Source organism: Dermacentor andersoni, chromosome 5 (assembly GCF_023375885.2).
Source record: "Dermacentor andersoni chromosome 5, qqDerAnde1_hic_scaffold, whole genome shotgun sequence".
NCBI lineage: Eukaryota > Metazoa > Arthropoda > Arachnida > Ixodida > Ixodidae > Dermacentor > Dermacentor andersoni.
In genome coordinates, this window is record NC_092818.1 from 1250951 (window position 1) to 1263823 (window position 12873).

At 41.2% G+C, this 12873-nt stretch overlaps 1 protein-coding gene across 1 annotated transcript; it reads left to right on the top strand.

Annotated features, from left to right (window-relative positions):
* The first annotated feature begins 287 nt into the window (after nucleotides 1-287).
* Nucleotides 288-5229, top strand: LOC129384510 (uncharacterized). The gene is made up of 2 exons (XM_055070046.2): nucleotides 288-815; nucleotides 4831-5229. The coding sequence occupies exons 1-2, from the start codon at nucleotides 422-424 to the stop codon at nucleotides 4845-4847; spliced, it is 411 nt and encodes a 136-aa protein (XP_054926021.1). The 5' UTR covers nucleotides 288-421; the 3' UTR covers nucleotides 4848-5229.
* Nucleotides 5230-12873: the final 7644 nt, after the last annotated feature.

Here is a 12873-nt window from a genome sequence, read left to right on the forward strand (position 1 = left end):
TGTTCGCGACCGCTTGCTTTGTTCAACCCTAGCGCGGATTTCTCGGATTCAACGTATATATAGTGCTGACTAGGAGGTAGCCTCCTTTCGTTTGTGAAAAAGCTCAGATTTATTTTCTCGCAGCCATTTTTTTTCTTCTAGGTGTCATTTTAGATTGCACTGCTTGCAACTTGACAGGTGTTTTGGTTGCCGGCGACTCGATGGTGAAATACACGGACCAGTATTTCCCATCGCGTCGTAGTTTGTCAGTCAGTGTTGCCGCGCGTAGAGGAGTAATAATTGAGCACTTGCTGTCAATGACAAGCTAGCTGGTTTGGATGTTGTCATTGTGCACGTTGGCACTAATAACACTGTTGACAGTGTCAGCGTGTGCAAGGACAAGTATCGCCAGCTCACTCAGGGGATCATTGAAAGAAATCCTATGGTGCATGTAGCTTTTTCTGACATTCTTCCTCGGGGGCAGAATCAGTACAGCTCATGGGAAGCTCAGTCCTCTTGGTTGCATGACTTGAATGATAACTACATAAAGATTAACACTGCCCTGATGCAGTACTGCCACGAATGCGGCTACCCATTCCTGGGTGGTCTCGTTGACAACTGGCCCAGTTACCTGAGCAGAGATGATGTCCACCAGAGCGGCTTTGGTAACAAGGTGCTGGCAGACTTCCTGTACCAGGGGGCCTGCACCCTGTCCATCCATCTGGAGAGAAGCCGCATCCAGCAGTCCTACAAGGAGACCCAGGCACCTTCATGGACCAGTTGGACTCGGCAGGACAGCATCCCTGCCATCTCCGAGGCTGACTTTCCCCCGCTTGGTTTGCATATTTTAATTTCTTCGCAAGCAGCAAGTGGACCTTCCACAGCACCAGCTCCTGTCTGGAAAGCCAGCACTGCTCCCTTGCAGAGGCACGGCACCAACCAGCCTTTTCACTTGTTGGCAGTGTCCGTGTCCGTTGCAAGGGAAACAAGGCTTGGTTCACCTGGGACAGCCTGCCTTCCCCCACTTTCCATGGCACAAGTGTACCAAGTAGGAGAAAAGCCGAGGGGAGGTCTGCTGAGCCAATGATCCCTGGTCGAGGTGCAAGCACCACTTGTGTTTGGAAAACTAGGAGAGCCACACAAAAGCATGAGAGTGCTCCTGTTGTGTGCTCACCTGTGGGGGAAGGAGAGGCCAGTGCTCAAGAAGCAGCTGTGCCAGAGGCTGTCTCCCACTGTGACGACAGGGAGTGGAAACTGGTAGTATCGAGGAGGAGGCGGAAGGCTGCAGCACTGCACAAGCAAGAATGGAGCTGTGACCTGGCTGCAGACAGGAAAGGCAAAGTTCTTGCTGTGACAGCTGCCATGTTCTTGAAGTTCGCTTCACCTTTGAGAGCAGTTGTAAGGCAGAAACAGACATGCATTGACAGTATAAAGTCTGAGTCTGCTCTTTCTGCTGTCTCTGGTAGCAAGCTTGAAGGACAAGCCGGTGCCCCTCATGACGCCATTTGTGATAGTTTTGGCAAGGTGCAGCATGTGGCTAGCAGGCAGAATAAAGACTGCTTGGTAGTTGCTATGACTGAGTGCAGACCTGTCATAAATGGTGTTCCAAATGAGGTCATTGTCTGCAAATGCTGTAGGTCAGAAACAATGCAACATGGAGGGCAGATGACGAGAAATCCTGGCACAGAGGCTGGTGACCTTGACAAAGCTGCGTGCATTGAAAGATCTGATCAAGAAACGCCAATGTATGAAAGCCGCTAACCCTACAGCTAGAATAGAACTGGCAGAACTTTCGAAGTTAATCAACAAGCGTAAGACAGCTGACATAAGGAAGTATAACATGGATAGAATTGAACAAGCTCTCAGGAACGGAGGAAGCCTAAAAGCAGTGAAGAAGAAACTAGGAATTGGCAAGAATCAGATGTATGCGCTAAGAGACAAAGCCGGCAATATCATTACTAATATGGATGAGATAGTTCAAGTGGCTGAGGAGTTCTATAGAGATTTATACAGTACGAGTGGCACCCACGATGATAATGGAAGAGAGAATAATCTAGAGGAATTCGATATCCCAGAAGTAACGCCGGAAGAAGTAAAGAAAGCCTTGGGAGCTATACAAAGGGGGAAGGCAGCTGGTGAGGATCAGGTAACAGCAGATTTGCTGAAGGATGGTGGGCAGATTGTTCTAGAAAAACTGGCCAGCCTCTATACGCAATGCCTCAAGACCTCGAGCGTACCGGAATCTTGGAAGAACGCTAACATAATCCTAATCCATAAGAAAGGCGACGCCAAAGACTTGAAAAATTATAGACCGATCAGCTTACTGTCCGTTGCCTACAAAGTATTTACTAAGGTAATTGCAAATAGAATCCGGAACACCTTAGACTTCCGTCAACCAAAGGACCAGGCAGGATTCCGTAAAGGCTACTCAACAATAGATCATATTCACACTATCAATCAGGTGATAGAGAAATGTGCGGAATATAACCAACCATTATATATAGCTTTCATTGATTACGAGAAAGCGTTTGATTCAGTCGAAACCTCAGCAGTCATGGAGGCATTGCGGAATCAGGGTGTAGACGAGCCGTATGTAAAAATCCTGAAAGATATCTATAGCGGTTCCACAGCCACTGTACTCCTCCATAAAGAAAGCAACAAAATCCCAATAAAGAAAGGCGTCAGGCAGGGAGATACGATCTCTCCAATGCTATTCACAGCGTGTTTACAGGAGGTATTCAGAGACCTGGATTGGGAAGAATTGGGGATAAGAGTAAATGGAGAATACCTTAGTAACTTGCGCTTCGCTGATGATATTGCCTTGCTTAGTAACTCAGGGGACCAACTGCAATGCATGCTCACTGATCTGGAGAGGCAGAGCAGAAGGGTGGGACTAAAAATGAATCTGCAGAAAACTAAAGTAATGTTTAACAGTCTCGGAAGGGAACAGCAGTTTACGATAGGTAGCGAGGCACTGGAAGTGGTAAGAGACTACATCTACTTAGGACAGGTAGTGACTGCTGATCCAGATCATGAGAGTGAAATAATCAGAAGAATAAGAATGGGCTGGGGTGCGTTTGGCAGGCATTCGCAGATCATGAACAGCAGGTTGCCATTATCCCTCAAGAGAAAAGTGTATAACAGCTGTGTCTTACCAGTACTCACGTACGGGGCAGAAACCTGGAGGCTTACGAAAAGGGTTCTACTTAAATTGAGGACGACGCAACGAGCTATGGAAAGAAAAATGATAGGTGTAACGTTAAGGGATAAGAAAAGAGCAGATTGGGTGAGGGAACAAACGCGCGTTAATGACATCTTAGTTGAAATCAAGAAAAAGAAATGGGCATGGGCAGGACATGTAATGAGGAGGGAAGATAACCGATGGTCATTAAGGGTTACGGACTGGATTCCGAGGGAAGGGAAGCGTAGCAGGGGGCGACAGAAAGTTAGGTGGGCAGATGAGATTAGGAAGTTTGGAGGGTCAACATGGCCACGATTAGTACATGACCGGGGTAGTTGGAGAAGTATGGGAGAGGCCTTTGCCCTGCAGTGGGCGTAATCAGGCTGATGATGATGATGATTGCTCCCACGCGACGTAGGTGTTGTGAGGCTGCTTTGACATCCAGCTGCAGGCCTGCTAGCTCTGATGCCCAGGCTGTTTGCGAAGGAGCTGGTGCTAACACAACCAGAGTTCCTAACACTGTCACTTTATTGCATGGTCGAGGCAGCAAAGTTTATTTAAATGCAACATTTGATAATTTTATTTCTTTTAGGCAAAGCTTTGATGAATGGTGCAGGGAGGGCAAGCACATAATCACAATAAATAGGTCTCATAGAAGTCCGTTTGCAACAGAATCTAAAGAGTTTGAGTATATTAGGATTTCATATAGCTGTGTTCATGGTCGTGCTATAAAACCAAGAGGCACAGGAAAGCGACCCAGGCAAGCATACAATAGTACTGGTTTTGAAATGGCAGTTTCAGTAAGCCTGTGCAAATCACCTACTCTTCACTACAAAATAACCAAGCTGCAAGCTAAGCATAATCACGCCACGAAGTATTATGACTTGTATCCTCAAAGCAGGCTTCTAAACGATGCAGAGAAGGTAGAATTCTTTGATTTTGCCAAATGTAATATTGGCCCAAAGTATTTTAAAAATTTGGTCGAACAGAAAACGGGCAAGAAATTAACTACAAAAGATGTTAACAATTACAAGCAAAGGTTTTCTATTCCTATTCGCAACGAGCAGGCTCACGGAGAAATGGTTTTAGGAAAAATAGACACCTTGTTAGCAAATAATCCAAATTGGGTCATTCACTATGAAAAGAATCAAAGTAATAACCTGCAATTTGTGCTACTTCAGACAACGCACATGCGTGAGATTTTGGAAAAGTACCCAGAGATTTTAGTTATTGATGGACCATATAAAGTAAACATTGAAGGCTATATCTTGTACTCTATATTGGTTGAAGATGGTGGAGGTCGTGGGAGACCTGTGTGTTATGCCTTTTTGCAAAATGAAACGACTGAAATTGTGCAGGCTATGTTTGCCAAGTTTGCAGAGTTAAACCCGTTTATTGTATCTGCTTGCAGAGTAGTCATGATAGATAAAGACATGAACGAGCTACGCATTTTGACCAAGATTCTTCCTAATTCTGAAATTTTGTTGTGTACATGGCATGTGCTGCAATGCTTTCAGCAAAAAGTTAATGAGAAAGCTAGACTGCAGCGCGATCAGTTACTCCCTCTGTTAAAAAAAATTGTTTGTTCCTTCACTGTGCAGGACTACTTAGACAGGCTTGCTGAGCTCGAAGCTATGGCGTCTAAAGATTTTATTTCTTATTGCATGCAGAACTGGCACTCCTGTAAAGAAATGTGGGTACATGCATATCGGCAGAAACTTCCTACATTTGGTAATAACACGAATAATCGCATTGAGTGTCACAATCAAAAGATTAAAAGTTATCTCACTTCAAGCATGCATTTGGTTCAAGCCATAGAAGCATTAGTAAGTTATATCGAGAAGGATTCCTTATCTCTAAAATTTTCCAAGTTTAAGGAAATGAAGCTGAACCAAAATGTAAATGATGTCAGTGAGCCATTTCACTAGACTTGGCCCGTAATTGCACTTCTGAGGCCACAAGTAAAGTAGTTGAGCAGTATGAACGGTTTAAAGAAGTAGGTTATCTGGTTACTTCCATTGCTAATTCTTATGTAGTGGCTTCAGCAAGTTCCGAGCACAGTGTTTCATCATGCCTGACGCGTTGCATGTGTGCTTTTTGACAAAGCATGCATACCGGACAGGTGGTGTAAAGATCATTTCCTGAGTGACAGCTGCATGGTCTCAAGTGCCACACCAGTGGTGACAAGCAGCATTCAGCCGCTGCCATCTGTGAAGCTCGACACTGCTCAAGAAAAGTATTCTTACAACTACAAGAGGCTTTGTGAAATGTCCAAGGCTGTGGCTAATGTATTATCTAATGTATTATCGCAGTGACATGTTAATCTCAGAGTGCAAGTTGCAGATTCTTTCTCATCCTTTGTACTTCACCTGTGTTTTTTTCCCTCTTGTACAGGTCCACTGATGTACCAGCTGCATGCATTCACACTACCATCAAGTCATCAGGCGCGTCTGTACCTCTATCTTAATATTACACTAATGTCTAAGATAGAAAATCAGACTTGTATATTTTGCTGTAATGGTTCTGCCAATAAAAGATTGATTACACATATTTATTTTCTTGCAAAGCTGGCATTGTGTATGTAACAGGCCAGTGCAGCGTATAAGCTATAACTTTTTTTTGCAGATGCATAACTCACCTGCTATGAAACCAACTTGCACTGCATAGTTAATATGAGACACAGAAGATGATTGTGCACGATGTTGAGTGCCTTCGCATTCTTATTTAGGAGTATTTTGCATCAGCTATGCAGCACAACTTGGCTTCCATGTTCAAGAACAAACTAGCCTACACACAAGTTTCTTTTTGCACTAACTACGTTAAGTATGTGCCAATTAATTCCTAGGCGAGTCTTTTTAAATACTCCTCCTTGATCAGGTGCTTGTCAGTGTCAAAATTGAGGCAAGGTATAGCTTTGTCCAATTTTTATTGGTCATGAACACAAATGAACAGAGACAGCATATAAAAAATTCATGCTAAAGGGCAGCACTCTATAACAACCCAACACTCAAGTCCAGATTACACTGTTTTGCAATGAACCCACTTGAAAAGCACAACACACATTTACTGTTCGATTGTCTTTCACTGTTGCATGGGTGATCAAGTATTGGGCCCCTGTGCCTAATCTGAGCATACTTTAAAGAATTGTAACACAATTCAGTCATCCAGATTACATTTTTGCATGCACTATGCATACATTTTTTTTCTCGAACATTTTCTGGGTATCCCATAGACATTTAGCTGCAAGACTTGTGTGTATTACATGGATGTTCAGTGAACGTCTAGAAAAGGGCATTTTGAATGTTACCTGAAAACAGCCTCAATATTAATTCAAAGTTATTCTTAGTTTGTTTGACTGAAAGAATACAGCACATTTTTATGGTGTACGACAGTGTAGCCCATCTAAATGTTACTTTAATGTAGCAGAGAAATCCGTGCTGATTAAAAGAGCTATATAAAGGTAACCTGCTTCACTACATGAAACGGGTATGAAAAGGTGACATATCTGAGGGATAAAAATAATTTCAAGTTCACAATTGGTAAAACTTGGTGTAGAGCACTCACCTAAATAAACCTTTCCATGCTTTGTTCACATACTGACCTCCACTACACTATAACACTGTTGAGCATGCAACAATTTTCAATTACTTAAGTAGCAAAGTGAAAGCTCATTTGTATTAAACATCTAGAGGAAAAGCTACAAATTTAATGTGGTGTGGAGAAAACACGTAAACATGCACAACTTAAGCATTTCGTGATTAAGCTACTATAAATGTATGTCTTTTTATTATTTCGCTGCAGGCTAAGCTAACCAATAAAGACTAAGACTTACACAGCATGCTTTGCCACATTGAAATTCATATCACCCTGTTGTTTGGATGCTTCAGGTCACGAGTAGGTGTTCTAGGTACTCTAAGGCTTCCACATAAAGTGAACCCGTATGGCTTAAAGTGCCTTTTCTCTGCACCAAGAAAGAAATGTAAATAATCATGTGAAAGTTACTACACACTTCTTTCCTTGGCATTTCAGAGTTGGTAGAGCACACTAAACATACACGTAGCGCAAAAATTTATTCGTTGACTGCCTCACTAAACATCCTATCATGCTGCGGTGAAACTATGCACTTGACCCACCCCCTTTCCCCCGTGCCTAACCACATAGGTCATGTGCAGAGTGTCACAGAATTCTGTTTCGAGGATTCTTTGCATGTGCTAATGTTTCTCCAGCCATTGAGCATAAGTAAATTTAGAAAAAACTAGACTAAAACATAGCACTGCTAACTGTCTAAGTATGCAATAGGTTGTGATGATTGTGACATTTCTATGCATGTGTAATCTTGCACATACTCATTTATCAAAGTGACATTCCTATAACTTGTACCTCTCACAAACTTGTGATTTCATGCACACTGTGACACAATCGTACACACTCAACCCACCTCCAAAGTGGGTGAAGTACATCCATAAGGCTATAAAGCAGTGTGTGACTGTTGGTGGGATTGAATCCGTCTTCTAGCAAAGCGGCCCAATAACCGTTAACCCATAATTGCACATATACTTCTCTTGTGCCAAAGTCACTCTTTGAAACATCTGGTGCGTGCAAAACGTGCCAGTTTCTCGCATGCTTCCCTCTTGACAGCTGGTATTTTGAGTTTTGAGATGATGTGTTAGACTGCACTGCCTTTGGGATCAGGCTACATTTTCTGCTAGATCCTTCAAAGCGGTTGAAGTTCACCTACAATGCTATCACATTCAAAGTAATAAACTAACATTGTCCCAGTAAAATACCATTAGTGGGTCTTTGCAGCTGTTTATATTATGCCTTAATGTGTCATGTTCATAATATGTCATGCTACTGTTCCACCTGTAAGTATGTCATGCTATCTCTTAATGTGTCAATTTGTTACAATGATGGGAAAGCATAAGTGTGTGATTGAGCATGGGGTTACATCCACATGAATGGCAGTAACTGGCCAAATATTAAGGCAGTCGAGACGAAGTGAATGGATGGTGATGCTTCTGCACTCTCGTGTTACACCTCGTCACAAGGTAACGGGATCAGGTATACCAAGTCTAGTTAGCAGCATACAAACATGGACGCATGTTTTGTTTGGCAATCAGATTTTGCTTTTTTGTTTTTACCTTTTTACACTTAGTGCAGCCTGATCCCAATGGAAAGACAAGCAAGGTGGCTGGAATTTGGAATGTGGAGAATAAAAACGGATGGCATGTACACATTCTTACGTTCTGATGAGCAGTGAGTCATCAACATGCAACAAGTTTGGAGGGTCCACCTGTTCTCCATGTCTTTATGGAGAACAGGTAGTCTAGCCATAAAACATGTCTATATAATAGGTTATCCATAAAACAGCATAACAGCAATTTATTATTACATTATATTTTTGTTTTTATTTATTTATTTGGCAAATACTATCAGCCTTGCATAGGCTGTGACAGGAAGTGCGATATAATGTGCACCTGTTTACCTTTCAGTAAAGCCCTTTTCCTTGGCAACAATCTACTTTTCAATAACAAAACTGTGAGGTACTTTTCTCAGTGATGTAGGTATGCTGGATATATACAGTGTCTTGAAAGTCTTAAATCATAGCATTGCCTCCAGTTGAAGGCTTACGCTGCAATGCTGCAGTGCACATGGAGTGCCAGCTTCCAAACCATTGTGCGTAAGAGCTATGGAAAGGCCCAGAGTGCTTGGTAAAAGACCACACCAGTTCAAATGCTTTATCTTCTCATCTCCGCGTGCATTTTAGTAAAGACAAACATCACGTATAGGCTTGTAAATTTAACAGTAGATATATTTTACACTCCTATACAGCTCGTAATTTTAAGCTTGTATACAGCCAATATTTATTATCTATAGCAATCCATTTTTAAGTGTTAAATATATCATGCAACATCCATGGCTTTCTTTAGTCATTCCAGGCTCTTGTACTATTAAACATCAGACATAATCAGACAAAAAAGGGACATCGGCATAAAAAGAATATGCATAAGGCTCTGACTTGCCTCAACTTGACCATGATTGCTACTGAAAAAAAGGTAGTTTCGGCAGTTTTAGGCACCCGACAGCTGGAATTATGTGCCAGCTAACACTGCCCTAACCAGTACCATTGCCACTCCCACCACCGCATCTTAGGTTATATGATGACGTTTATATCATGGCCAGTGCGACATTTTTGGAGGCATTCACCTGCCGTACATTCTGTTACCTGTGTACGTTCACAGAGAGTTAACCATGAATTCTGTAGCAAACAAAGAAATACAAACCTTAGTTAAAAATTATCTACGCCATAAGCTGCGCACATATGCTGTTAAATAAAAGAGCCATGTAAAGGTTATGTTGACGCTTCTTTATTCCCATTAAAACAAATAATTATTGTAATGAACGCACTTTTATGTATATGTATTAACCATAAGGCCAAAACTGCCTTTCTATCGCAATCATGGTCAAGTTTAGGCAAGTCAGAGCCATGTGCATGTTATTTTTAACCCGATGTCCCTTTTTCTTAGCACACTGCTGTGTTCTGGCGAAGCTCTCATTTCTACCACCTATATTGTCCTTACAAACAAAATAATGCAACTTGTCTTTAATTTATGATGTTCTTTCTTTATTTTGATTTTTATATTGCATTCATTTTCATCAATACTTCAAATTTGAAGTGAATTGTAAAACTGATAAATTGTGATACAACAACAACATTGTGCACATTTGTTTAGTAGATTAAGGTCTCACAGCCTGCCAAATTTCAAAACGCTCCATGGATTGGTTTAGTTGATAAAAAATCGTAGATATAGCAACTTTTGAAAATTGTAGCAAATTAAGCAGTTATACTAAAACACTTCCGTTTTGCACGGCTAGCTGGCCCTTCTTTATGTCTATGTTTTACAAACAAAAATATATTTTTTGTAGCTGTAATATATTGTGTTTCACATTGTTGCGAATTTCGAGAATGCCTTGTGCAAGATATAGGTGCCTCCACACTGAGGAATTTCCCAATTTCTTTTTCTTCCTAAATATTCATTTGGCATAGAAGTCATGTTCACTTTCATGCTACTGAGTGATATGCGTATAAAATATAAAATATTCTATCGAATCTAAAATATAAATTTTTTTACCCTTGTTGATCTCTCGTGTGATCACCCAGCATGGAGACGATGGAAACTGACACATTTTAAACATCAGTACGTGAGACAGGTTTTCAAAATTGTCTGCATTCCTGCATGCTTGACTGCAAAAGATGTCTAAATGTGTAAGCATGGTGCTGCCACATCAGTACACAGCATAGACATTAGTGGTGGCCAAGGCTTTACTAGCTATCGAAATAAAGCTTTACATATTGCCTTAGATATTATGTGCATCTTATAAGTATGCAACACTTTCCTGTGAAAATTGTTTTAAGAGAGCAAGATGCCTTTTGCCAACAATTGAAGAAAAACAAGTAGCCTCAAGGCAGCTTTTGTAGGCTAAAATAGCTTCACTTGTTCAGGAAACATGCTGGTTTATCCACGCAGGTACTAATGCAGCCTATACTTTCTAATAAAGCACATCTCATTGCAGCTGACATCCTTGCGTAACTTCTTTCTTTTCTCATCACAAAGCCATCACATATGAACCTCGAGTATCCTCATAGTAATAAATGAGAGCACAGAAGTACACATTAGCCTGCCCGTAGTTTCCAGGCCTCAATTTTTCTTCTCTTCAATGCTGTCTAGAATCTTCGCCAACTTTCCTAGATGATTTAGTGTGGCAGGATCTGATAGCATGCATAATTAGTGTCTCACAGTCTTGCAATAAGCCTTTTCTTCGTGTCAAATGGACAGGTGTGTGCATATAAAAGAAAAATAATTTTTAATGCTGTAAATGGGATGATGACAGCGATCCATCCTATGTTGCCCTGAAAATCATAGCCTGGGTAAATCGCACAGTGTCCTCTAGGCATCCTGATATCTCACGTAAGAAATAACTGCATAATTACTTCTCCTAAACATTATTCTTGTATTAGTGCTAATATAAGTACAGTGCCATACAGCAGGAGGTCAGAAAATGTCATTATCATGGGAGGATCTCTGTATAAATGAGAAGAGAGAGCTGCAACTAATAGAGAGATCAGTTATCGTAGCTGTCTTACATGCTTGCACAGAATGACAAGTTCCATAATTGTGCTAAGCTGGGCATGCAATTTAAGCATTTGGATTGAGATAAGACATGATTCAGTACCATTATTGCCCTCACTTCTCAGATGGTGAAATCTAGTATAGCCCACTGCTGAGCACTCGGTCAACGAAACTGTGCTTGATAGGTGATACACGGTGAAATTTTAAAAAACTTGCAAGTTGGTGTGTCACCTCAGTGTGAGCTCTACAAGCACTTGGTTGAATTCCGTATACTAAGTCCAAAGTCAAGGTCGATGACTTCCAGACTGGCTTAGGCTAGTTTGAGCCTGAACCAGAAAGATGAATTCCAAGGCTAAGGAGAGGTAGCTCATTCATTCCTAGCATAACTGATGGGTTGATTCCTACCTCAAAGTCAGTTTTGAAGACTGACCTTACTTTTCCTTATCTTAATTGTTAGTAACATGAATGTAGCAGGACTTTCTTATATATAGTTGGGGGCCGGACCAACAGTCTCTGCATATTCAGTGAGTATGTCAAGAGCATTTTGCAGCTGTCAAATTGCATATCAAGATTCCCATACGTTGATCAAATCGTCATGTCATCAGCATAAATAAAGAACTCAATGCTTGTGATGTCTTGAAGCCTCCATGCAGGACTAATGATGAACAGCAAGGGGGCCAGAACAGAGCCATGTGGCACACTGTGGTTTGAAGCACAGCTAGGATCCAATATGAAAACAATTTACATGCACACTAATTCTTCGCAGACTCAAAAATATGAGTACCACTTTTGTTACCTGCTTTGGTAGACAAAAGTCTTCCATGTTTCAAAAATTACCTAAATTATGTTCTGCATTATTGCATGCATTGGTTGTATCAGTTGCCACTACCGTCCACAACTAGTGGCTGTGAGGGGAGACAAGCCGGACACCATCTGGCAGGAGAGACAGGCCATCCTCTGTGCCTAAGTACAATCTGAATCCAATCTGCGCTGCTGGGTACATTTAGTTTTTATATTCAAGCTCCCATGTTTTCCAAGGTGCATACATGGCCATCATTAACTTCATTAACCAATTTATGTCTGCTTCTGGATTGAAAGCTTCAGTCATATCCTTGCCTTGCATTGGATGACTCCATTCTAGGCCAGTGAATTATGCTATCTCGAATTACACCTCCCAATCCTCTGCTGCATATTACTGCCCTCCTTTCCTCTAGCACCGATTTTGGTACTCTTATAGATTATCAGTTAACTGTCTTGCATATTATATATGATAACTGATAATTTCTAGTATCATCTATTCCTTGTCAATATATAGGATATTATACGTCATGCTGCAGATAAAATCGATATGTCCAGTAGCAAGTATTATATAGATATTTAATAATACAAATGAGCTTTCATGTTGCTACTTATTTAATTGAAAATTGTTGCATGCTCAACAGCGTTATAGTGTAGAGGAAGTCAGTATGGTGAACAAAGCATGAAAAGGTTTATTTAGGTGCTTTAAGTGGGTGCTCTACACCAAGTTTTACCAATTGTTGTGAATTTGGAATTATTTTTATCCCTCAGATATGTCACCTT

Coding starts and splice junctions, on each gene's coding strand:
- LOC129384510 (XM_055070046.2), top strand. CDS start 422: ATGGTGCATGTAGCTTTTTCTGACATTCTTCCTCGGGGGCAGAATCAG.